Genomic DNA, 27,081 nt, shown 5'->3' on the forward strand with positions numbered 1-27,081 from the left:
AGATATGTATACACACACTATTAAAAATTACAATTTGCTCTGTTGTGAAAATAATTTTCAACCCATTTCAGAACCTTATTTTTTAAACCATAACAAGACATTTTTGATAATAAAATTTTGTAATTCAGTGTCAAAAGCTTTTGATAAGTCTAAGAAAATTCCTAGCGCATTATAATTTTTCTCAAAACCAGTTGAAATATTTTCTCTAAGATGCAAGAGAACCATATATGTAGAACAATTCTTTCTAAAGCCATACTGATGCTCATACAAAATATTGTTGGCATCAAGATGCCTCAAGATTCTAGAATACACCAACCTCTCAAGTATCTTGGAAAAGCACGGGAGAACTGATATGGGACGATAATTTGAAAATACAGATGGGTCATCAGCTTTAAACAGCGGGAAAACCTTAGCAAGTTTTAGATCTTGTGGGATAATACCAGATTCAAGTGACATGGAAAAAAATAAATGTTAAAGGAACAACAATTATAGGTGCAACTTTTTTGATAAGAAAGGCTGTAATTTCATCGTGGCCAGCAGAAGAGTTTAAGATTCTTAATGATATCAAGTACTTTTAAAGGTTTTATTGGGTCAAATGTATTTAAAGAGGGATCATCTTCATTTATAAAGTTAGAAGGAGAATCAGAAATATTATCAATATGCTTTGCAAGGTGTGGTCTCACATTTATAAAAAAAAAAAAAAAAATTAAATTCATTAGCAATTTGTGTTTTATCTGTTATGATCGAAGTGCATCCTGAAATGAAGCCTGAGATGGAGTAGAGGTATTTTTCTTATCGAGTAGTACTTTTAAAATGTCCCATGTAGATTTTGAATTATTTGATGAAAGGACTAGGGTTTAACAAATATCTTTTATATAACTTATTTTTCTTTACAGTAGATTTCCTAAGTTCTACAGTAAACCATGGTTTGTTTAAGTTAATAGATCTTCCTTTACCTTTAGAAATCAGAGGAAAACATTTGTCAAAAACAGAATGAAATTGTGTAAAAAAAATTATAGGCCACATTCACATCAGAAGCGTCACATACTGTTTCCCATGTTTCCATCTTTGCTTAATATATTTGAGAAGTTGTTAATGTTACTTTCATTGAAATTTCTAAAGTAAGGTCTCTGATTTATTTGTAGACTGCTTGTTAATTATGGACGAAAACTGAAAAACAAGAAGGTGGTCTGAAATATCTGTATAAAATTAATAGATGTAGCCACACACTTAAACAGAAGTCAGTATCACTTATTTTTCAAGTTATCTTGCTTACAACACGGACGGATGGATGGAGGATATTTCCAATTTCACCTCTTCACTTTGCAATGGTGTACAATAATAGGTCTCACCTTCCTGCTTCAACTTCTGAATGGCAGCGTGGAGCAAACAGGGGAGCAAATGACGAGCCAAGTCACCAGGTTTCTGCAAAGCCAAATAATGCAAAACCTAAAGAAACAAACAAACAAAAAAATGCACATAAATTAGTTTCCACTGTTCAGAGTCTGAGTTTCTTTATTTGTCATATGCACCCCATATGGTACATGGGGTGGAACGAGATTATGTACACAGGGTCCCAGTTACATCCAACAATAAAATGTAAAAGAAAAGCAGTAACAAGAACTAAGATATGAACTAAAAAAAACATTAACTAAAAATATGCTAAGCACTAATAGCATAAAAACATCCATCTAAGTATATGAAAGGGTAATAGAAAGGTGGATACGGAAAAGAGTAAACTGGACTGTATGGAAGTAGCTTTAAATGTGACTTGCTAATTTTGTTTTAATATGCCACATTTTAAATAAACTACCACAATTCTTGTCATTCTTGGGCTCTGAGGAACGTGAGAAAGCAGTACAAATCAACATACTTATAAGAATCAGATGTCCTGGAACATGGGAATGGGTAATATTTACAGAACCAGGGGAACAGGACTGTGTAAAACTAATTTGAAGGGTGAGAGATAAAACCTCTTTTGATTCCATCCATCCATCCATTAACTTCCGCTTATTCCGAAGCCGGGTAGCGGGGGCAGCAGCTTGAGCAGGGAGGCCCAGACATCTCTTTCCACAGCCACCTCTTCCAGATTTTCTGGGAGGATTCCAAGGTGTTCCAAGGCCAACCGAGAGACATAGTCTCTCCAGCGTGTCCTGGGTCTTCCCCGGAGTCTCCTCCCAGTTGGACATGTCCAAAGCACTACCCTAGCACTACCCTAGGGAGGCGCCATGGGGGCATCCTTACCAGAATCCCGAACCACCTCAACTGCTTCCTCTTGATGTGAAGGAGTAGTGGTTCTACTCCGAGTCACTCCCAGATAACTGAACTTCTCACCCTATCTATAAGTTCGCAATGCGAACCAAACTCTCGCACCGCTTGTATAGGGACTGAACAACACGTAACAACGGGCCTCCAATCCCATACTCACGGAGCACCCCTCAAAGTGTACCCCGAGGAACACGATCAAATGCCTTTTCCAAGTTCAAAAAACACATGTAGACTGGATGGGCAAACTCCCATGACCCCTCAAGGACCCTAGAGGGTAAAGAGCTGATCCAGTGTTCCATGGCCAGGACGGAACCCACATTGTTCCTCCTGGATATGAGGTTTGACCAACGATCGGACTCGCTTCTCCAGTAACCCTGAATAAACCTTACCAGGGAGGCTAAGGAGAGTGATGAGTGATAAGTGGAGCACAACCTCTGGTCCCCCTTTTTGAAGAGGGGAACCACCACCTCAGTCTGCCAATCCAGTGGCACTGCCTCCGATGTCCATGCAAGGTTGCAAAGGCGTGTCAGTCAAGACAGTCCCACAACATCCAGAGCCTTAAGGAAATCAGGGTGAATCTCATCCGCTCCCAGAGCCCTGCCGCTTCGGGTCTTTTTAACTACCTCGGCAACCTCAGCCGCGGTTATGGACCGAACAACCCCAAAGTCGTCCGATTCAGCTTCCTCCATCGAAGACGTGCTAGTGGAATTGAGAAGGTCCGAGAAGTATTCCTTCCACCTCCCAATGACATCACTAGTTGAGGTCAACAGCACCCCACCTTCACTGAACACAGTGTTAGTGAAGTGCTGCTTTCCCCTCCTCAGCCGCCTGATGGTTTGCCAGAATCTCCTCGGAGCCGACTGAGAGTCTCTAACCAAGGTCTCACCAAACTCCTCCCACATCCGAGCTTTTGCCTCAGCAACAGCCAAGGCTGCACACCGCTTGGCCCTCCAGTACTCCTCAGCTGCCTCCAGAGTTCCACTGGCCAACAAGGCACAATAGGACTCCTTCTTCAGCTTGACAGCCTCCCTAACCCGGTGTGTCCAACACCGAGTTTTGTGGATGGCCACAGCGAGAAGCACCAACAACCTTGCGGCCACAGCTCAAGGCAGCTACCTCAACAAGCGAGGCGCGGAACATGGCCCACTCGGACTCAATGTCCCCCACCTCAGCTGGGATGCGGTTAAAGCTCTCCTGGAGGTGTGAGTTGAAGATCTCTCTGACAAGTTCTTTTGCCAGGCGTTCTCAGCAACCCCTCACTACATGTTTGGGTCTATCGGGTCTGTCAGGCATCTTCCAACTCACTACCAGGTGGTGATCAGTTGACAGCTCAGCTCCTCTCTTCACCCGAGTGTCCAAAACAAACGGCCACAAATCAGATGACACAAACATGAAGTCAATCATCAATCTACAACCTAGGGCATCCTGGTGTCAAATGCACTTATGGACACCCTTATGTTTGAACATGGTGTTCGTGATGGACAAACTATGACTAGTACAGAAGTCCAACAACAGAACACTGCTCGGGTTCAGATCAGAGAGGCCATTCCTCCCAATCACGCCCCTCCAGGACACACTGTCATTACCCAAATGGGTATTGAAATCCCCCAGCAGAATATAGGAGTACCCAGCTGGCGCACCTGACAGCACCCCTGCCAAGGACTCCAAGAAGGCCGGATACACTGAACTGCAGTTCGGCGCATAGGCACAAACAACAGTCAGAGCTTGTCCCCCCACCCGAAGGCGAAGGGAAGTCACCTTCTCATCTACTGGGGAAAACTCCAACATACAGGCACCAGGTTGGGTGGTTACAAGTAGACCCGCACCAGCTCGACGCCCCTCACCATGTGCAACTCCAGAGTGGAATAAGATCCAGCCCCTCTCAAGGAGATTGGTTCCAGAGCCCATGCTGTGTGTCTAGGTGAGCCCAACTATATTTAGTCGTTACCTCTCAACCTCACGCACAAGCTCAGGCTCCTTCCCTGCCAGAGAGGTTACATTCCATGTCCCAAGAGCCAGCTTTGGTAAGCCAGGGTCAGAGCGTCAAGGTCCCCGTCTTTGGCCACTGCCCATAGCATCATGCACCTGACTTCTATGATTGCTAATGTTTTTAGTGTCAACTATCAGTCTTTTGCAGGACTATTCAACAAAACTGCTCAGGGGGCCGCAGTTTCTGAAAGCCACAGCTCGAGGCCAGACATCCAGCGATTAAAATCGTTAATATAAATAAACCATAGTTTAAAATGATCCGTTACCTTTTAAATTTGTTTATTTTATTGCATTGAATCATAAATGCAATAACTAGAACCCAAAACCCAAACCCAGAACCAACCCCCAAAAAATTATTATTATTATTTTTTTTTTTTTATGAAGTGGGCCGGAAATGGCTCGCAGGCTGCCAGTTTAATAGCCCTGGTCTATTGTTTATAAAATGTAAAAAATACCTTTTCTGCCTCCTTAGTGTCATCAAAGAGTCTCCTCTGGCGACGTGCAGGTGTAATCCTGGCTATCTCCCATGCCTCCACCCACATGTTGCCCGGGATTTTCATTCTTGCACTAAGCTCTCCTGTGACAACTTTATTCCCCTTTTCATCGACCTCCTCCTTCTCTATGTAATCCCTTGGCGAGTACCAGCGCACAAAGTCCTCCAGAACACAACCTGGATTGGCTGCCTGTGAAAAGAGAGGAAAGTTTAATTTACATTTCTATTTATTTTAGTATGTTTTCTTTCAAGCATTTGCAATTTCTGTGTAAATGCAGTGTAGTGCTGAACGACTTTGCTGAACTTTGTTGAAAAAATACTTGTTAAATGAACTGTTAGAGTTGAAACAAGCAGAACAGAAACTACAATTAGCTAAAGTGTACCTAAAAGCTAAAATTACTAAAACCCAAGCAAAAAGCTCAAACTAGCCAGAATATGGCTAAAAGCTAAAAATAGCATATAAAGAGAAAAATATTCCTCTTTTCCATTAGTATCTTTACTACCAGTACAGCACGGTTCGACTCGACTTGGCTCGATACGAGTTGTGTTTCCATTATACTTTCAGTAACAATTCTAGAGGGCAAGTTCAGAGTTCAAAAATTGATGTCACGTGCCTTACCAACTGGTGGTAAGACCCTGAAACAGGTTTTAGTACAGGGTGAGAAGTTATTTTGAAGTTTATGGTAAAATAAAAATAATAAAGATTATTAAAATGATCAAAATAAACTATACATACATACATACATACATACATACATACATATATACATACATACATATACAGTGAAGAAAATAAGTATTTGCAAGTTCTACCACTTAGAAATCATGGAGGGGTCTGAAATTTTCATCTTAGGTGCATGTCCACTGTGAGAGACATAATCTAAAAATAAATATCTGGAAATCACAATGTAAGATTTTTTAAAAATTTATTTGTGCGTTACTGCTGCAAATAAGTATTTGAACACCTGCCAATCAGCAACAATTCTGGCCCTCAAAGACCTGTTAGTCCACTTCTAAAAAGTCCACCTCCACTCCACTTATTATGCTACATTAGAAGCACCTGTTTGAGGTCGTTAGCTGCATAAAGACACCTGTCCACCCCACACAATCAGTAAGACTCCAACTACTAACGTGGTGTAGAGATATACCTGCATCCCTGAATGTCATTTTATAACACACTTTTATTTCTGGTAACTGAGTAGTTCATTCTGTAAAGATGTCTCTGAAAAAGAAAAAAAAAGAAACTCCTCTCCCTTGAACAACTGAGACATTCCACCCCCGTTTCAGACCCTGGGACAGTTTAAACTTTGTTCTCAGCATCTCTAACTCTGGAAAGTATCAAAAGAGACTTTTATGGTTTGCAAGACAACCGAAGATCCAATAAATCTGAATAATCTTGGAACGCCCTTTCTGTGAACCCCAAAAATGTATGTTTGAGTAAACGCAGATCACCCAGGATGTCCTGGTATCACCTTGTACCAACCTCCAACCAAACTATCCTTCAACGATCGTAAATAACCGAAAAGCCTTGTCTCTGTTCAAAGGAATTCCAGCCTGACACTTGGGTCCCCTTTCCTGCATGCAGAAAACTGACACTTCACATTCACATTCTGGAAGAAGTAATAATGTTTTTCTGTAATGAAATAATTGTTTACTGGGAATAACTTAATAACTTGCCTTGTTTTTTCTCCTACAGCTGACAAGAACCTGCGTAGCCCAAAAGTTTGCAAAAGTGTTTTCTGTTTACAAGATTAACAAAGTGTCTTTATTGGTTTCTTTAACCTCATTTAAAGTTGATAAGTGTCTTAAATATTGTTATTTGATTACTTTTTGTTCAGCCCTTCCATTCTGATCGACCACCTCTTTCAAATCAGAGGTGTGGTCAGTTGTTTACAAGAGAGGAAGACCTCTCAGATGAAAGGAGAAGATGAATTTGGAGGAGAAAGAGAAGAAGTTGAATGAGAGAGAAGAAGAAGAGAAGGAGTAAGCTTTTAAGACACAACCTACAAAAACTTCCACTAAGAAGATTGAACTTTAGCAAAGTTTGACAGAACCCTCTTCGGCGCTCCAGACACATGCAGTTGTCATCAACAGAGTTAATTAACAACAGCAGTCCAAAACTCCAGGAGATGCCCCGGTTGACCATTAGAGCCAGTGATCAAACTCATCGCCTTAATGCCAGAGATGTGAAAGAATTTCCACCTTTACATCAAAGATTATCTCAGCAGAAAGAGTCCAATATCTGGTCTCTTCAGGCGGACGTTCGAAGACGACTTCTGGTAGGAACAGCTGATTTGATACTCTGAAGGTTGACTCTGGTGTCCAAGATTTTAGATTTTAACCAAATTAGTATAAACTCAGTTCAGTAATTAGTTTTCCTTAAATTTCAGACCAAATTTTAACTACTGAACGATAAAACGTCTTTCTTTTAGTTAAATTTGCATAATTAATCTGCCTGTTGAAAATTCCAAAGATTCGCATTTCATCTCGTTTTTGGTTTGAATAATCACCCAGAATAAATTAATTTTATCTATTAATTCCTGCTAACAAGTAATTTTTTACGGTCACATTAATTTCCATAAAACTATGGTTGTGAACAAAGTCTTCATTTAAATGTCAGAAATAATTTTCAACAGTTCTTTTATCATATATAATCAAATAAACATCACAAAATTGTATTAAAGTGTGTGTGTTTTATTTATGACATCTGAATCCTTCATATAAAAGAACTCATGGAGTAAAAAGGGTAATTCGAGGTAATTAAACAATAACATCTGAATTGATTTTCAGACCATCAGATTTTCTCAGAGCTGAGAATGATGCCCCATCAAAATGAAATTCATAACGAATTTTTAATCATTATTAACCCTTCCCGCTACAATGGCTAAGACCAAAAAGCTGTTCAAAGACACCAGAGACAAAATTGTAGACCTCCACAAGGCTGGAAAGAGCTACGGGGCAATTGTCAAGCAGCTTGGTGAAAAAAATCAACTGTTGGAGCAATTATTAGAAAATGGAAGAAGCTAAACATGACTGTCTATCTCCCTCGGACTGGGGCTCCATGCAAGATCTCACCTCGTGGTGTGTCAGTGATCCTAAGAAAGTTGAGGAATCAGCCCAGAACTACACAGGAGGAGCTGGTCAATGACCTGAAGAGAGCTGGCACCACTGTTTTCAAGGTTACTGTGGGTAATAAACTAAGACGTCATAGTTTAAAATCATGCATGGCACGGAAGGTGCCCCTGCTTAAATCAGCACACGTCCAGGCCTGTCTTAAGTTTGTCCGTGACCATTTGGATGATCCAGAGGAGTCATGGGAGAAAGTGATGAGGTCAGATGAGACCAAAATAGAACTTTTTGGTCTTAATTCCATTTGCCGTGTTTGGAGGAGAAAGAATGATGAGTAGCATCCCAAAAACACCATCCCTATTGTAAAGCATGGGGGTGGAAGCATCATGCTTTGTGGGAGTTTTTCTGCACATGGGACAGGACGACTATACTGTATTAAGGAGAGGATGACCGGGGCCATGTACTCCGAGATTTTGGGGAACAACCTCCTTCCCTCAGTAAAGAGCATTGAAGATGGGTCGTGGCTGGGTCTTCCAACATGACAACGACCCGAAGCACACAGCCAGGAGAACCAAGGAGTAGGAATGTGCGATATATATGGTATACGGTAGAAACGATAGAAATTTAGCCTACAATAGAGATTTGCCTTCTACCGGCTAACCGCAGTAATGCTGTGTCTGATGTAAAATCAGAGCGGTCAGATTTAATCGTTAATTTTTTTTAGTTGAAAACTGTGCGCAAGTGGCGTTAAAGTATTTTCTTCAAGAGCTAAGTAACAAAGCTACAAGCTAACTACAGCCGGCTTGCTGTAGAGTTGCCGTATTCTGATGCATGCGCAAAACGCTGTGTTCCGTCAAAAGTTTTTTTTTTTTTTCCCCCATCATAAGTTAAAGTAAGCGTTGGTCAGCTTTAGAAAAACTTGCTCTCTGATCTGTGAAAAGAACGCTGTGTTGTGTGATTTTACTGCGAGACCCTCTGGTCAAAGCCACAGACTCATTTTGTGTCAGCTCTCCATTAAAGCGGAAGGAGTCGCCCACTAGAGGGTTGGAGGGTGAAGTGTTTTCAGTGTAAAATGCTGCTCTGTTCCTGTTCATTTCTTACGGTGGCCGACGGGTGCAAAGTGCGAAGACTGGAAACTGTTAAGTTAACAATATATTCTTTTGTTTAAAACATATGGCTAAAACTACATTTGATATTTTTTGCACTGTTTTGCACTATAAGAAAAAAGCCTAATACTTGATTTGTTTATTATTGAAAAACTCTCTGGATCTAGTAGTGGAATTTTTTTAATTCAAAATATATGATAGCAAAGGATTATGATGCTAAGGATTATTGTGCTGCACTTTTCTTAGACCTGTCTAAAGCTTTTGACACTGTGGATCATAACATCTTGTCATAAACTCTCAGAAATCGTTTTCTCAGAACACACCATTGGTTGGTTCTCTAATTATCCTGTGCTTTAAAAAAAATTAAAAAAAATTCCTATTAAGTATTATACCCAAAACATATTGCGATATATATCGTTATCGCCACCCTTCACAATACATATTGTGATATGAACTTTATGCCATATCGCACATTCCTACCAAGGAGTAAATGGTAAATGGACTGAACTTATATAGCGCCTTTCTATCTGATCAAGATATTCAAAGCGCTTGACACTACAATCTGTGCCCTCATTTACCTATTCACACAGCACTCTACTAGATCTCTACAAAGCTAAGTGGCGCCGTAAGAAGCATATCAAGGTTCTGGAGTGGCCTAGCCAGTCTCCAGACATTAACCCTATAGAAAATCTTTGAAGGAAGCTCAAACTCTGTGTTTCTCAGCGAAAGCCCAGAAACCTGGCTGATCTAGAGAAGATTTGTGTGGAGGAATGGGCCAGAATCCCTGCTGCAGTGTGTGCAAACCTGGTGAAAAACTACAGGAAACATTTGACCTCTGTAATTTCAAACAAAGGCTACTGTACCAAATATTAACATTGATTTTCACAGGTGTTCAAATACTTATTTGCAGCAGTAACACACAAATAAATTATAAAAAATCATACATTGTGATTTGTGGATTTTTTTCTCTCACAGTAGACATGCAGCTAAGATGAAAATTTCAGACCCCTCCTGATTTCTAAGTGGGAGAACTTGCAAAGTCGCAGGGTGTTCAAATACTTAAGTAGATTACTAAACAGAAAAGATTCCAGAATCTGGCAGAGATCCAGAAAGAGTGGAATGAGGCGGGACTTACAGCTTCAAAAAACACCACATTAAAACGCATCCGGGAGATGAGCTACAACAGTCAGGTTCCTCGGTCCTCTTTTCCGATGAAAGTAAAATGTGCCTTTCATTCGGAAATCAACGTCCAAGGGTTTGGAGGAAGAAGGGTGAGGAACAGAGCCCATACTGCCTGAGGTCCAGTGTGAAATATCCACAGTCAGTCATGATTTGGGGTGCAATGTCTGGTGCAGGTGTTGGTAAACTCTGCTTTCTTAAATCCAAGGTCACCGCAACAGTCTACCAAAATGTTTTAGAGGACTTCATGATTCCTTCTGCTGAGGATCTGTAATGTAAAGCAGATTTCATCTTCCAGGAGGACCTGGCCCCTACCCATGCCACCAGAAGCACCAAAACCTGGTTTGACGCCCAAGCCACAGTGCTTGACTGGCCAGCCAACTCGCCGGACCTAAACCCCATTTAGAATCAATGGGATATTCTCAAGAGGAAAATGAGGGGCACCAGACCCAACAACAAAGAAGAGCTGACAGCAAGTATCAAAGAAATCTGGGCTTCCATAACTCCCAGGCAATGCCACAGGCTTATTGCCTCAATGCCACATTGCATCAAGACAGTGATTAAGGCAAAGGGATTTCCAACAAAGTATTGGATTGACATACTGTTTTGAAAGTACCATAATTTGATTGATTTGTTGTGATCCTAATTTCTTTTTTCTTCAAAAACTGAGTATTGTGGGCTGATGTCTTCATAGTATTTAAATTTTTTGAAATCTTGTTTTCAAGGGCTTCATGAGCTAGAAGCTCAAATTATGTGAAAATATACAAATAAATACTTGAAATCGTTTAAATTGTGGGCCCTGAATCTATCATCTATTAAAGATAAACTTTTTGAATGGAATTATGGAAGTTAAACAACTTTTCCATGATCCATCAATCTATCCATCCATTATCTTCCTCTTATTCCAAAGAAGGGTCGCGGGGGCAGCATCTTGAGCAGGGAGGCCCAGACATCTCTTTCCACAGCTACCTCTTCCAGTTCTTCTGGGAGGATATTCCAAGGCGTTCCCAGACTTCATCGTGTCCTGGGTCTTCCCCAGGGTCTCCTCCCAGTTGGACATGCTCGAAGCACCTCTCTAGGGAGGCGCCATGGGGATATCCTTACTAAATGCCTGAACCAAATTCTGTCCATAAACATTATGAACAGAATCGGGGACAACGGGCAGCCCTGGCGGAGTCCAACTCCCACCCTGAAGGGGTCCGACTTGCTACCGTAATGCAAACCAAACTCTCGTACCGCTTGTATATGGTCTAAACAGCCCGTAACAATGGGCCTCTAATCCCATACTCACGGAGCACCCCCCACAGTGTACCCCGAGGAACACGGTCGAATGCCTTTTCCAAGTCCACAAAACACAGGTAAACTGGATGGGTAAACTCCCATGACCCCTCAAGGACCTTAGTGAGGGTAAAAAGTTGACCCAGTGTTCCACGGCCAGGACAGAACCCACATTGTTCCTCCTAGGTCTGAGGTTTGACCAACGATCGGACTCGCTTCTCCAGTACCCCTGAATAGACCTTACCAGGGAGGCTAAGGAGAGTGATGCCCCTATATTTGGAGCACAACCTTTGGTCCCCATTTTTGAAGAGGGGAACCATCACCCCAATCTGCCAATCCAGAGGCATTGGGGATGTCCATGGGACGTTGCAAAGGCATGTCAGCCAAGACAGCCCCAGAACATCCAGAGCCTTAAGGAAATCAGGGTGAATCTCATCCACTCCCAGAGCACTGTCGCCTTGGAGCTTTTTAACTACCTCGGTGACCTCAGCCACAGTTATGGACAGACCAACCCTGAAGTCCCCTGACTCAGCTTCCTCCATGGAAGATGTGCTAGTGGAATTGAGAAGGTCCGAGAAGTATTCCTTCCACCTCCCAACAACATCACTGGTCGAGGTCAACAGCACCCCACCTTCACTGAATACAGTGTTAGTAAAGCGCTGCTTTCCCCTCCTCAGCCACCTGATGGTTTGCCAGAATCTCCTCGGAGCTGACCGAGAGTCTCTATTCAACGTCTCACCGAACTCCTCCCACATCCAAGCTTTTGCCTCAGCAACAGCCAAGGCTGTACACTGCTTGGCCCTTTGGTACACCTCAGCTGCCTCCAGAGTCCCATTGGCCAACAAGGCCCGATAGGACTCCTTCAGCTTGACAGCCTCCCTAACCAGTGATGTCCACCACGAGTTCGTGGATGGCCACCATGAGAAGCACCAACAACCTTGCGACCACAGCTCAAGGCAGCAACCTCAACAAGTGAGGCGCAAAACATGGCTCACTCAGACTCACTCAGACTCAATGTCCCCCACCTCAGCTGGGATGTGGTTAAAGCTCTCGCGGATCTCTCTGATGGGGGGTTCTGCCAGGCGTTCCCAGTAAACCCTTACTACACGTTTGGGTCTATCGGGTCTGTCAGGCATCTTCCCCCGCCATCAGATCCAACTCACTACTAGGTGGTGATCAGTTGACAGCTCAGCTCCTCTCTTCACCAGAGTGTCCAAAACAAATGGCCGCAAATCAGATGACACGACTGTGAAGTCAATCATCAATCTATGACCTAGGATGTCCTGGTGCCAAGTGCACTTATGGACACCCTTATGTTCAAACATGGTGTTTGTGATGGACAAACTATGACTTGCACAGAACAGAACACCGCTCGGGTTCAGATCAGAGAGGTCGTTCCTTCCAATCACACCCCTCCAGGTCACACCGTCATTACCCACGTGGGCATTGAAGTCCCCCAGCAGAATAAAGGAGTCCCCAGCTGGCGCACCTTCCAACACCCCTGCCAAGGACTCCAAGAAGGCCGGATACTCTGAACTGCAGTTTGGCGCATAGGCACAAACAACAGTCTGACCCCGTCCCTCCAACCGAAGGCCAAGGGAAGGCACCCTCTCATCTACTGGGGAAAACTCCAACACACAGGCACCAAGTCGGGGCTACAAGTAGACCCACACCAGCTCAATACCTCTCACCATGAGTAACTCCAGAGTGGAATAAGGTCCAGTCCCTCTCAAGGAGATCAGTTCCAAAGCCCATGCTGTGCGTCCAGGTGAGTCCAACTATATCTAGTCGGTAACGCTCAACCTCGCGTACAAGCTCAGGCTCCTTTCCTGCCAGAGAGGTCACATTCCATGTCCCAAGAGCTAGCTTTGGTAAACCAGGGTCAGAGCGCCAAGGTCCCCGCCTTCGGCCACTGCCCCTAGCATCATGCACCTGACTTTCATGGCCCTTCCTGCAGGTGGTAGGTCCACAGGAAGGCAAATCCATGCTGCTCCTTCAGGCTGAGCCTGACCGGGCCCCATGGGTAGAAACTCGGTCACCAGGCGCTCGCCGATGAGCCCCTCCCCCAGGCCTGGCTCCAGGGTGGGGACCTGGTAACCCACGTCCGGGCAAGGGGCACTGAGTTCCTTATTTTGTTTTGTCCATAAAAATCTTCTGAACCACTCTTTGTCTGGCCTGTCACCTAGGACCAATCTGTCTTGGGAGACCATACCGGAGCAATTGTAATTGCCCCCGACAGCATAGCTCCTAGGATCATTCAGGTGCACAAACTCCTCCACCACGATAAAGTGGCAATTCAAGGAGGAGTAGCGATTCAAGGATATTCTAATTTTTTGGAAAGGGTCTGTATATTTAAAATTTTACAGTTTTTCTTAATTTGATGCATTATTGTGTCTACCTTTATTGTTCAGTTTAGATGTGTGGTTTTGTTTCTTGTATACAGATTAGTTTTTTGGTTTAGCTTTGCTTTAAATTTTAATTCGTTTTGTGATTTGTACATCTGTAGGTTAGAATAAAGTTGAACTAAAGGTCGTAGCTCTTCTTTAATCATGTTAGAGGGAAATATTCCTGAGAGATCCAATAATTTTGTGTTTATGATTTTTCAGCTGAGTTGACTTTAATTAATAGATTATTTAATAAAGTCATTAAAGTGAAAACAGGATTTCATGATAAAGCCGGTGGTTTTCTTTTTTTTTTTTTTATCTTCAATGATTAAAAAAAGAAAATACTTTTTTTTTAATACATAAAATGTTTTAAAAAATAATTTCCACCTTCCGTCCCAGACCCGTCACGGTCCGCCCCTGCCTGCCGGGGCTCGGGGTCTGGCGTCGCACGCTCTTGCAGGTTGGCAGCTCGTATGATCCTCCACGGTGACCGGCAGAGCTTGGAGACGGGGATGTGACGCCTTGCCCAGCCTGAGGGGGCTCTGAGGCTCCGGTGGAGAGGACCAGGGAGACCGGCGGAGCGCCATCTAGCTTGCTCTGAATTTTGTCGTCGGGCACAAAAAATGCCTGCACTTCAGCATTAGGCCACAATGTTGTCATTATTGTTTTTAAAATCTTAAACACACAGTGAGGAAAATAAGTATTTGAACACCCTGCGACTTTGCACGTTCTCCCACTTTGAAATCATGGAGGGGTCTGAATCTTTCATCTCGGGTGCATGTCCATTGTGAGAGGCATAATCTAAAAAAAAAAAAATCCGGAAATCACAATGTATGATATTTTTAATCATTTATTTGTGTGTTACTGCTGAAAATAAGTATTTGAACACCTGTGAAAATTAATGTTAATATTTGGTACAGTATCTTTGTTTGCAGTTACAGAGGTCAAAGGTTTCCTGTAGTGTTTCAGCAGGTTTGCACACACTGCAGCAGAGATTTTGGGCCATTCCTCCACACACATCTTCTCTAGATCAACCAGGTTTCTGGGCTGTCACTGAGAAACAGAGTTTGAGCTCCCTCCAAATATTTTCTATAGGGTTTAGGGCTGGAGACTGGCTAGGCCACTCCAGAACCTTGATATGCTTCTTACGGAGCCACTCCTTGGTTCTCCTGGCTGTGTGCTTCGGGTCATTGTCTTGTTGGAAGACCCAGCCTCGACCCATCTTCAATGATCTAACTGAGGGAAGGAGGTTGTTCCCCAAAATCTCTCACTACATGGCCCCGGTCATCCTCTCCTTAATACAGTGCAGTCGTCCTGTCTCATGTGCAGAAGAACACCCCCAAAGCATGATGCATCCACCCCCATGCTTCACAGTAGGGATGGTGTATTTGGGATGATACTCATCATTCTTCGTCCTCCAAACACGGCGAGTGGAATTAAGACCAAAAAGTTCTATTTTGGTCTCATCTGACCACATAACTTTCTCCCATGACTCCTCTGGATCATCCAAATGGTCATGGGCAAACTTAAGACGGGCCTGGACGTGTGCTGATTTAAGCAGGGGAACCTTCCGTGCCATGCATGATTTTAAACTATGATATCTTAGTGTATTACCCACAGTAACCTTGGAAACAGTGGTGTCAGCTCTCTTCAGGTCATTGACCAGCTCCTCCCATGTAGTTCTGGGCTGATTCTTCACCTTTCTTAGGATCATTGATATGCCACGAGGTGAGATCTTGCATGGAGCCCCAGTCCGAGGGAGATTGACAGTCATGTTTAGCTTCTTCCATTTTCTAATAATTGCTCCAACAGTTGATCTTTTTTCACCAAGCTGCTTGGCAATTGCCCCGTAGCCCTTTCCAGCCTTGTGGAGGTCTACAATTTTGTCTCTGGTGTCTTTGGACAGCTCTTTGGTCTTAGCCATGTTAGTAGTTGGAGTCTTACTGATTATGTGGGGTGGACAGGTGTCTTTATGCAGCTACCGACCTCAAACAGGTGCTTCTAATTTAGAATAATAAGTGGAGTGGAGGTGGACGTTATAGAGGAGGACTAACAGGTCTTTGAGGGCCAGAACTGTTGCTGATTGGCAGGTGTTCCAAATACTTATATGCAGCAGTAACACACAAATGAATTATTAAAAAAATCATACATTGTGATTTCCGGATTTTTCTTTTAGATTATGTCTCTCACAGTGGACATGCACCTAAGATAAAAAATTCAGACCCCTCCATGATTTCTAAGTGGGAGTACTTGCAAAGTCGCAGGCTGTTCAAATACTTATTTTCCTCACTGTATGTCCAGTCACTCCTAGAGTTCGAGTTATTGCAAATGGCGGATCGGGTTGTTGTGAAAGTTTCTCAAACAATCAGTGACTCCACCCCCTGACCAATCAGTGACCGGCAGTGTTCTGACATCACATATTAAGGCCAGGATGGTACGGTTGGAACCCCCAGAGAAATGGGTCCTGAAAAAGGAACTGGTTCCACGAACCGTTGCTAGTGTCTGCTCAGAGCTTTGCTTGTTTTTAGTGATAATACTGATAGCGTATTGAAGATTAAATGCCGTCCACGGTTTAGTAGTCTGACTTTAAGCAAGGTGGATCTTACACTATGTCAACCAACGCTGAGGATTTTGACTTTGATGAATATGATAAACCTGGCATTGAGCGGTCACGTCGGAGGAGAGGTGATGATATCGTAGAGAGCATTGCTTGGGAGAACTCATCTGATCAGGTTGGTTCGGTAAATGCTCCTGTATGCATACATCGTTCTTTTGATTATATGTTCTCTGAATACTTGTAACCCTTTGTCAAATAAATCTTTTGAACTAAGGTGACAGTCTCAGCTGTCTTGAACACGATTTGGCACTAGCCGCATCAGAAGCCTTGGAACCGTGCCGAGTCGAACCATGCTTTACCGTTGCTAATGGAAAAGAGCAAATAGAATCAGAATGCAAAACTCATTATTCATTCGTGTAAAGTATTCATTCATACCCATCTGCACACACAGACTCATGTTCGGGCTGCTGTTGTTATACCGTATTCTTTTACATTATTAGTGTTTAGCGTATCTCTTGGATCTTTTAGCGTACAGTTTGGCATTCATTTTTCATTTATCTTAGTTTATATCTTAGATCCTTATCTACAGTTTCTTTTTACACTTTATATTTTTGCTATTTTTGGGTGTAACTGGGACCCTGTGTACATAATTTTGTTCCACCTCGTGTACCACACCTGGTGAAATAACAAATCTACCAGTACTTGAACTTAAAGAAAAGTAGATGTTTCAGAAACATTAGCTCAATAATCCAGGTAAAAAAATCCAACAATGTTTAGTCAGGTCATCTGGACTGTTTTTTTTTTGTTGTTGTTCAGAGATGTTTCGTCCTTCATCCAAAGGACTTCATCAATCTGAGGAGCCACAAATAAACTGTGTTCCACAAGCAGCACACTCCCATAGTGGACCAACCAGTTTGCTGGTGGTGACAGTTTCTGGGGGCCACCCTCTCCCCCGTCGACTCCTCCCAGGCAGCCACAATCTTGATGAACCTTAATGTTTTGAACCACTTTGGCTGTGGCTGCCTGGGAGGAGTCGATGGGGGAGAGGGCGGCCCCTAGAAACCACCTTAACACCAGCAAACTGTTTGGTCCACTATGGGAGTGTACTGCTTGTGGGACACAGTTTGTTTGTGGCTCCTCAGATTGATGAAGTCCTTTGGATCAAGGATGAAACGTCTCAACAAAAAAAATAAACCGTCCAGATGACCTGACTGAACTTTGTTGGGTTTTAGAAAATGTTTTAGAAGGAATTTAAGATATCTTAATGTATTTCAATCGGGAAAAGTTTTATAAATAAAATAAAATGCAAAAAGTTCAAAAGCTAGAAATACTAAAAGTCACAGCACACTACTGTTAATCAAGCAAAACATTTTGTGACATGCATAGTTACAATAACACAAGACATTTGACTGCATATAATGCAAGGAGGGTGGCACAGTGGCACAAGGAAGGAAGGAAGGAAGGAAGGAAGGAAGGAAGGAAGGCAGGATAAGAAGAGAAGGATAGACGAAGGGAAGGAAGGATAGAAGGAAGGAAGGATGATGGATGGATGGAAGGAAAGAAAGATTGAAGGAAAATAGGAAGGAAGGAAGGATGGACTGAAGTAAGGATAGAAGAAAGGAAGGAAGGAAGGATGTATGGATAGAGATAATCCAATGAGGCAACTAAACAAAGAAAACTGAATGCTGACTCAGCGTTCTCACAGTTTCAGTCTTGTCCTCCACAACAACTCTACATCCAATCTTTTGTTTGAGGGTTCACCACATCATTGATTAAAACCTGTTTCTTTCGGGCCTTGCAGTTTAATTAAATGTAGGTAAACATATGTACTGTGTGTGTGCACATGTCTTACTTTAAAGGACTCCATGTCTGAAACCAGGCATGCACTCTGCATTCGAGCACGGAGGTGAGTGCCTTCAGCTGATGTGCCAAGTTTGGCCAGAACTTCTGATTGTTCTTCCAGCTGATCCTCAGTCATGGGAGCAGGTTCCTGAGAGTGAAGCACAAACATCAAGTATCATCACTCTGCTTCTTCCAACTCATCACTGACTGCAGCCAAAGGAAAAAAGAGCCATAACATTAGTTAATGCAGCGTTCTTTCACACCTGTACAACATTTTTGTACCGTTTCATAAGCAAAGACTCAGTTTAAGAAACATGTGGTAAACTAGCCCTCTTTGGATCTCAGTAGCTTCACATGCTTCACAGTAGATGCATCATTCAAAGTTTCAAAGGGTTACAGAAAGTTTGGTTTTACACGTTAGAACTAACATTTAGATATCATGTAAGATATCATCTAGAGTTCTTAATCAAATGCAGTTAAGTTTGCAGATTTTGGTAAAGTTCTACCTGAGTGACAGGAACATAAAGAGGCTCTGTATTGTTCAGTAGAGTCATGTTGTTGTAGGGGTGCAGCCTGCCCTCTGCTTTGCCTTTACCGCCGTTCTTTCCCCCCTCAGACTGTGAAGACTCCATCTCCTCCTGGTCACTTAAGCACTCAAAGAACTCTTCCTCGCTGTCACTCCCTGAATCCCGGAACCTCCCCTGAGGCGCTTCTCTTGTTGAACTGGATCCAGCTGTTGATGATGTCGATCCTTTTCCTTTGCTCCCTTCCCTGTGAGCTTCGTCTCTGGCCCTCTTCCTTTCAATGCAGCAGTTCAGCATCTGGAAAGCAACAATATCCCCTTTTAGACACAAATTAGCATTGGCGTGATTGTGTCTTTAATTCAGAAGTGATCCTTTATTGTGACTTACAGCATTTTAAAAATGACACAATGTTCATGTGTTTTTTTAATTGATCATTAAACATTAATTAAACTTTAAAACCAAACACACAAATCAAAATTCATTTTAAAACGATTGTTTATGATCAAAGGAATCAAACTGGAGAAATATTGAATAAAAATTGAAATCGCAATTGAAGAGACACAAAAATTTGACTTTTTCAAAGTTGTGCTGAAATTAAAAAGCCTAAAAATGCACCCAGAAGGAAAATAACATTTCCAGGTTTTGCAGACAGCTTGTGGTCTTGACGTTACTTGCCAACTACCAAAAGAGATCCGATCTGAGCAGCCATTTTATTTCACTCCTGCACATTTACAGGAGTAAACTGAGAGGAAACACCTCCACACTGACTGAGGAGGCTTGACAGGACTTTAATTGGGTCCACCACCCTTTGAGAAAATGATTCCTTGACTCTAGAACAGGCTTTAAAAATAGAGAGACCATTTCCATTTCTGTTTATGTGGAGGATCATTAGGTCCATTCATTTATCCGTCTTCTTCAACTCTGGTCATGGAGGCAACAGACCTGAGAGAATATATAGTAAGTCCTGGATCTGAATAAGGTCTCCTCCTAGTGGGACATGTCCAGAAAGCATCATAACCTGAACCACATCAATTGTTGCCAGTGACGGCTGGTAATGGGCTAGGAGGGCTAAGCCCTCCCTGTCTGGCATTTACAATAAAGATATAAAATGTAGATGAACAGATGCTGAGATATATTCATCAATTAAAACGGATTCTTCATTTTTCTGGACTGAATAAAACGTGCATTGAATTTAATGAAATGTAACGTGAGACGTCATTTATCTTTGACCCATCAAAATTAATGTGGTCATTTATTTTACAGAATCAAAGTTTAACATCAAACATTTACATTAATTTGGCAAAATATGAAAATAACAACATAATCAATCACCTTTACAACCAGGAAAACCATACGGCCATGATTTTCCGTTGCTTCACCACAGACATTTATGAAAACTGTACAATTATGATCAATTATCCACACGGCGGTGGATGAGCACTTTACACAGACATTTCTAAATTATCTGGAAGGATTTCTACTTGAGAGAAGAATTTAAAGATGGAAATGAAGTTTAAAGGGAGTAAAGTATGGATGAGGGAGAATGTGGTGTGTATGAGTGAAAAGTGTTGACAGGACGACACCCTCCATCCGACCCAGCTTTTCCTCGGTACGCTAAGTAGGAGACTAGACTCCTTTACCTCTCTGAAGATGAATCAGAAGAAACGAAGTCCAGTTACGCTACCTGTCCAGCGTATCCATAGGATGGCTGTGACTCGTCCGAAGTGGTGACGGGGCTTCGTCAACAACAGTTCACCTCACCGGGTGGACTTCACATGAGTGGAGTCCTTCAGAAGTTCCACTCAGAGGTGGAAGATGTTATAATCCAAAGGAAGAGCCTTTTCATGGCTGGACTTCTGTTCTCCCAAACGACTTCACAGAACTGCGAACATCTCAGAACTTCTCAGCGCCTCACCGAACTGAGAGAACTAGGAAGTACCGGCATTTTAAAGAGCTCTATTTTCGGTATATTTGAGCGTCCCTGATTGGTCCATATCAACCAGACAGGGGTGTGTTTGGTGATGTAAGAGGTTACTAGAAGTCAGAAAACAGCAAGAATTGTTATGGAACAGATTAAACTGTTCTCAGACAGGCGAGAGAAATATTTTGGCGAGTTTGGAGAACAGGTGCCAACTCCTCTGTTTACGTCTGAGAGGATTTTAAAACAAGACACATGTCTGCTTCGACTCCGACCTTGGACAAAACTTACACTTGCTCATTCAAAGACAGAAATCAGAAAATACATGATTACTCTGTAACAGACTTAACATGAACTCTAACTTTGCTTAAGCAACTAAAAAATCATTGTTACTGTTTTACAGTTAATAAAATTGATTAGTTCACTGCAACATCTAAAATGGTTTGAACTAAGACACTTTGATTATCAACATTTGTAAAATAGTAATGATAATAAAAAGAGAGTGTTCTTTCACTTGATTTTCAAGAAAGAAAGTCTCAGGATGGGTGAACCTGTATTTCTGGATTCAAATCAATGAAATGACAGTTTCTGTCCCACAAGGTTCTTAAGGTCAAGAGTTTTGACCTTAGGCTTAGTTTTGACATCAGGTTAAGTTCACTACAGTCCCCCCTTTGGAAATCATCACATGTCCATGGGGATGAATTCCAAACAAGAACTTACGCCTTCGAATGTCCTTGAAGCTTAATGTAATCCAGCAAAGAAACAAGAGTCAAGAGTAATCCAGCAAGGAAAACAAAAGTCAAAAGTAATCCAGCAAGGAAAACAAAGTCAAAGGTAATTCCACAATGTTCTTGGCAATTCCATTGTGTTGATTATAATTCCATAACGTCTCGGTAATTCCATTGTAGCAAGGCTTTAACCCCTTGGAAACGGAGTCTGTAATCCATTGGAAAAAGTCATATAATCCACAACGGTAAACCCACAACGATTGGAAGTGTTGATTAATCAGCATACAGAGGGGTACCCTTGGATTGAACTGAAGATGCGGCCACTGGATGAAGAGCGGAGACCAACGTCAGGATTGCAGGTCGCCTCCAGCGAAGGTCGTCTCTGGGCGACGTCCAATCGGTGCCGTTCTGGTTCAAATGTGACATGCAATTATGTGGTTTAAGGTGGGCTTATGAAGGGGATTTTACATAAGGCCTTAACCTATATGCACCTGGTGTGTAAGCTATTATGGTTGGGAACAGCTACAACTACCAGTTAAGGGGTGGAACATGCTGAAAAGGGGTAACTACAGGGGTTTATACCTATAGAAAAGGGGCCCAAACTATTTTTCCATTTCTAACTTGGTTTAAGTTAGCTTTACATGGTAAAATATAGTTTGGTTCAATTGTCTGTTGTCTTTTAGACGAACGACTTGAGATTGGGTGTTTGGTTTCCCCATAAATGTTTTTGGAAGTCTATGGCGAGACTCATCAAAAAGAATTAGCTATCCCCCCGAATAGAATTGTTCGAGTAGGTTCGGCTTACGCGTTGTGAGATCAATGTAGATTATGGTACTTAAGGTAGCATTAATCTACATTGACTCCGCAAAGATTGCAATTTAACGAATGAACTGCATGTTGGCATGGTTAAAGGCCTCTTAGTCTCTAACTTAACTACACACAAGATTCATTCTTACCTCAGAAACAACCAAAACCAATTCAACAACGTTTCAACACCGACAAGAGTAGTGACTAAGCAACTAAAAACATCGTTTCACTGATTCACCTCACCCTGGTTGTCAGATTCAGTCACGCTGTCCCGTGTGAGTGGCTTCTTTGCAGACCCGCATACGCGAGACATAATAATATCGAGGTGCGCTGCATGGCGATCCAGGTCGACTCGGTGTGACGTGTGGCTCCGGAACAGGGATGCGAGTATCCCACACAATACGAGGGTTATCGTCATTAGCAGGGCTATGATTAACGTGTCCGCGCTTGACCACGCATAGGTAATTGGTTGGATGGGGTTCTTAATTGTCGGGGGTAAGACCCGCAAGTTTAAACTATGGTTAAGTTTATTATCCATTAGTTATCTTCTGCTTGGATGACCCTTATTCCCACGAGGTCAGATTTTGTGAGATCTTTGTCTCCTGAGGAGTTACTGCAAGCCTTGTGTGGTTTAACCTGGTTACGATGTACCCATTTAACAGTTGGCTCTTTTTGGCCTTTACTGATTTTTATCTGATAGACAACTGGAGACAGTTTGTCGGTTATCAGATGGGGTCCAGTCCATCTAGGCATCAGTTTACGGGCGAGAGTTCCGGTCCCGGACTCTCTTCTCCCAGTTTTGGGGGCAAACGTGTAGTACCAGACCCTGTCTCCCACTTGGAGTTCCTCGTGAGAGGCCTTTTGGTCGTAGTACGCTTTGCGTCCGTCAGCTGATTTTTCCAGGTTTTTCTGTGCGAAAGCAAAAGTGTTTTTAAGGTGTTTTTCCAAGTCTTTCATGTATTGTTGTGTAGTCAAGTCAAGTCAAGTCATCTTTATTTGTAGAGCACAATTTAAAACAGATAAACTGTTATCAAAGTGCTTAACAGAAATGTAGCAAAACATAGGCAGCAAAACAAAAACATCATACAGAATTAAAATTACTGGAGCAATAACACACACTAATGATCACACTAAGGAAAAACAAGCAGTAAAAATAAACGTCAATCATAAAACAACAGAATTTAAAATGAGGTACACAGAACAAAATAAACTAACTCACACAGTATTAAACGCCAGAGCAAACAGGTGCGTTTTAAGGAGGGATTTGAACATCAGGAGGGAGGAGGCCTGCCTGATGTTGAGGGGCAGGTTGTTCCACAGGTTGGGACCTCTGACTGAAAAAGCTCGATCCCCTCGGAGCTTCAGGCGTGATTTTGGAACGACCAAAAGAAGCTGGTCCGATGATCTCAGGGCCCGAGACGGAACATATGGTTCCAGGAGCTCGGAGAGGTAGAGGGGTGCGAGGCCATTTAGGCACTTATATGTCAGGAGGAGAATCTTGAAGTCGATTCTGGATCGCACAGGAAGCCAGTGAAGGGAGGACAGAACAGGTGTGATGTGCTCAGACCTACGTGTACCAGTTAAAAGCCGAGCAGCTGCATTTTGGACGAGCTGGAGACGTGAAATGGACGCCTGACTGACCCCAGCATAAAGTGAGTTACAATAGTCCAGGCGGGTTGTGATGAAGGCATGGACTAATGTTTCAAGGTTGGGTCTGGATAACACTGGCTTGAGCTTAGCTACCTGCCGCAGTTGGAAAAAACTTTTCTGCAGAACTGAACTGATCTGTTTGTCAAACTTGAAATCCGAGTCAAAGACCACCCCGAGATTTCTAACATTGTGCTTGAGATAGGGCTGAAGTGAGTCCAGGTTTGCAGGATCTGAGGAGGCAGCTGAGCTAGGACTAAAGACGATGACTTCAGTTTTCTGGTTGTTAAAACTGAGAAAATTTGAAGTCATCCATGCCTTAATGTCATCTAGACATTTGAGGAGAGGGTGGATGGAACGAGCACTGGCTGGTTTCAGTGGCAGGTAGATCTGGCAGTCATCGGCATAACAATGGAATGAGATGGCATGTTTTCTTAAGATGGATCCCAGTGGGAGCAGATAGAGCGAGAAGAGAAGGGGTCCAAGGATCGAGCCCTGTGGGACCCCGCAGGAAAGAGGGACCGAAGTGGACAGACTTTCACCAACCTTGACACAAAAAGTCCTGTCAGAGAGGTAAGAACGGAACCAGTCTAAAGCAGCTCCTGTAATCCCAACCCAGTGTTCGAGCCGTGAGATGAGGATACTGTGGTCGACGGTGTCAAAAGCAGCAGTAAGATCAAGGAGTACAAGTACCACATAGTGACCAGAATCATTTGAAGTTAAAATGTCATTGCAAACCCTAACCAAAGCTGTTTCTGTGCTGTGGAGTTGCTTAAAACCAGACTGAAAGACCTCAAAGATTTTGTTCTCAGTTAAAAATTGATTCAACTGAGTAAAGACTATCTTTTCTAGGATTTTGGACAGGAAGGGAAGCTTTGAGATTGGTCTGTAATTTGAGTGCACTGAGGGGTCAAGTCCAGGTTTCTTGATTAAAGGAGTGACTACTGCATTTTTAAAGGCCTGTGGAACCACGCTTGTAGCAAAGCTACTGTTAAGAATATTAAGAACAGCGGGCCCAATCGCTGGTAGAACCTGTTTGAACAGTGAGGGAGAGATTGGATCAGCAGGGGAGCCTGAGGGTTTCATGTGACCAACAACTTTGTTTAACAATGGGAGTGTGATTGGATTGAAATTCCTGAAAGTGGCTGAACATGGGACAAAAACCGATGGGTCGACTGAGGAGCGGGGGATGGAAGATCTGATCAGCTCTACCTTACCAACAAAGAATCTTGTGAAGTCGTTACAGACGTCCACAGAGGCGTCCATGCATTCAGACAAAGGGCCATTAAGAATGGAATTTACTGCTGTGAAAAGGGTGCGGGGGTTGTTTTTATTTTCACTGATCAGTTGGGAGAAGTATTTGTTTTTTTCTGATTTGACGGTGTTTTGGTAATTTTTTAAACAGGTTTTTAGCAAAATGAAAGAAACCTGGAGTTGGTCCTTTTTCCATTTGCGCTCTGCTCTCCTGCACAGTCGTCTCGCTGCCCTGGTGGTCTCGTTTATCCACGGGTACTGGGTTCTCCTTGCTTTCCTGACTTTCAGTGGGGCCACCAGATCCAAGATCTTGGTGCAGGTCTCATTGTGGTGACTAAGCAGCTCATGAGTACTGACACAGGCAGAGGTTTCAGGAGTTGAAACAGCAGTGGTGATAAAAGCAGAGGAAAAACGAGCAGAGGTTGAAGGGTTGAATACACGACAGGTCCTAGGTGGAGTGGGGGATTTAGACTCACGAGCAAGAGAGATTTCAAATGAGATGGGTTTGTGATCGGATATGATAGCATCCCCAATTTCCAGATTTAACACAGATACACCATAAGACAAAACAATATCGAGAGTGTGCCCCTGCTGATGCGTGGGGCCAACAACATTTTGCACCAGGTTTAGAGAGTGGATCAGATTTAGAAAGTCCTGCACCAAAGGCTTCTCAGGGCAACAGACGTGTATATTGAAGTCCCCTAGAATCAGCACACGGTCGTATTTTAAGAGTATTCCAGTGAGAAAGTCAGACAGTTCATTGATGAAGCCTGTTGATGATTTGGGGGGTCTGTAAAGAGCAGCAACCAGGATGGGTTTGGAGCGGCCCAGTTCAAAATGCAGCAGCTCAAAGGTCTCAAAAGCTGCTGTCAGAAGCAGTCTGCATTTCCAAATTTTCTTAAAAAGAGCTAAAACTCCTCCACCTCTTCCAGATGGCCTCGGGCAGTTAAGAAAAGTACAGTCTGCAGGCACAAGTTCAGTAAAAACGCTTGACTCACCAGGAGGAAGCCAGGTCTCCGTCAGAAACAAGAAGTCCAGGTTATTGGAGCAGAAGAAGTCATTTATTATAAAAGTTTTGGTTGATAAAGATCTCACATTGAGGAGAGCAAACCTTGTTAGGCCAGCAGCTGGGGGAAAAGTTGAGGGGAGGACGCTGATCAGCGGCCTCAGGTTGTTTACGTCGGGCCTTCGCCTCCTCCGGCCAGAGGAAGCGCAGCTTCGCGCGCGTCCGCCGCGAAGTCCAGAATGAAGAGCCTGAATCCGAGAGCCGCCGGACACAGCAGGGTCGTTGGTACACTCCGACGGGACAGCAGTAGATGGTGCAACCGATGGACCAGGGCAGGCCCCGATCAGCTGGAGACTTTCAGACCCACCGCAGCTGGGCGCGCGCCCGCTGCGCGGTCCGGGACAAACAGCCGGAGTCCGAGAGCCGCCGGACACAGCAGGGTCGTTGGGACAGACCGATCGGGTGGCAGGAGATGGTGCAGATGAAGAACCCAGGCAGACCTCGATCAGATGGAGACTGTCGGAAACTTCGCAGCTGAGCGCGCGCCCGCTGCGCACCTCCGACCCCACGTTCTTCAGCGGGCAGGACTCCGCGAGACATCCAGGTGGAGGATCCTCAGTCCGGTGGTCAGCTGTTGCTGAGGAGCGAGCGAGGCTCGCTTTGAGCCTCACGAGGCGGCCAGCACGTCTCCCGCGGCGGCGGGAGCGATGTTTCCGTGCAGGCAGGAAAACATCACGGCGAAGGTAAGCAGGGACGCTCCCGAGCAGTGGAGGTGGGGGCCCAGACCCTCGGTAGAAATGATCGTACGAGGCGAGATGTTTTGTGGAAAATTGTAGATTTAGAAGTTGCTCACGATCATACACCAGCAGTGAGTTGATGTTATTGAGGAAGAATGATAAAAATAGCAAAAAAACAAACAGAGTGGAGAGAGGTGAACGGCAAGCCACCAGCTCGGGCGCCATCTTGAGTAGTGTAGGCTGTTGCCATGGCAGCATCGCCTGGTTGGTACAACAGGTGTAGAGGGAGAGTCAT

At 43.4% G+C, this 27,081-nt stretch overlaps 1 protein-coding gene across 1 annotated transcript in view; it reads right to left on the reverse strand.

The window, feature by feature from the left end:
- rab3gap1 (RAB3 GTPase activating protein subunit 1) overlaps nucleotides 1-27,081 on the reverse strand; it is a gene marked incomplete in the record, with an annotated part of 141,990 nt that overhangs the window by 56,811 nt on the left and 58,098 nt on the right. The window contains 4 exon segments of the mRNA XM_037691724.1: nucleotides 1,353-1,449; nucleotides 4,713-4,940; nucleotides 18,176-18,313; nucleotides 18,672-18,986. Coding sequence (XP_037547652.1) covers nucleotides 1,353-1,449; nucleotides 4,713-4,940; nucleotides 18,176-18,313; nucleotides 18,672-18,986 — 778 coding nt within the window.

The sequence above is a fragment of the Nematolebias whitei genome, chromosome 17 (assembly GCF_014905685.2).
Source record: "Nematolebias whitei isolate Nwh7 chromosome 17, NemWhi1, whole genome shotgun sequence".
Lineage (NCBI taxonomy): Eukaryota > Metazoa > Chordata > Actinopteri > Cyprinodontiformes > Rivulidae > Nematolebias > Nematolebias whitei.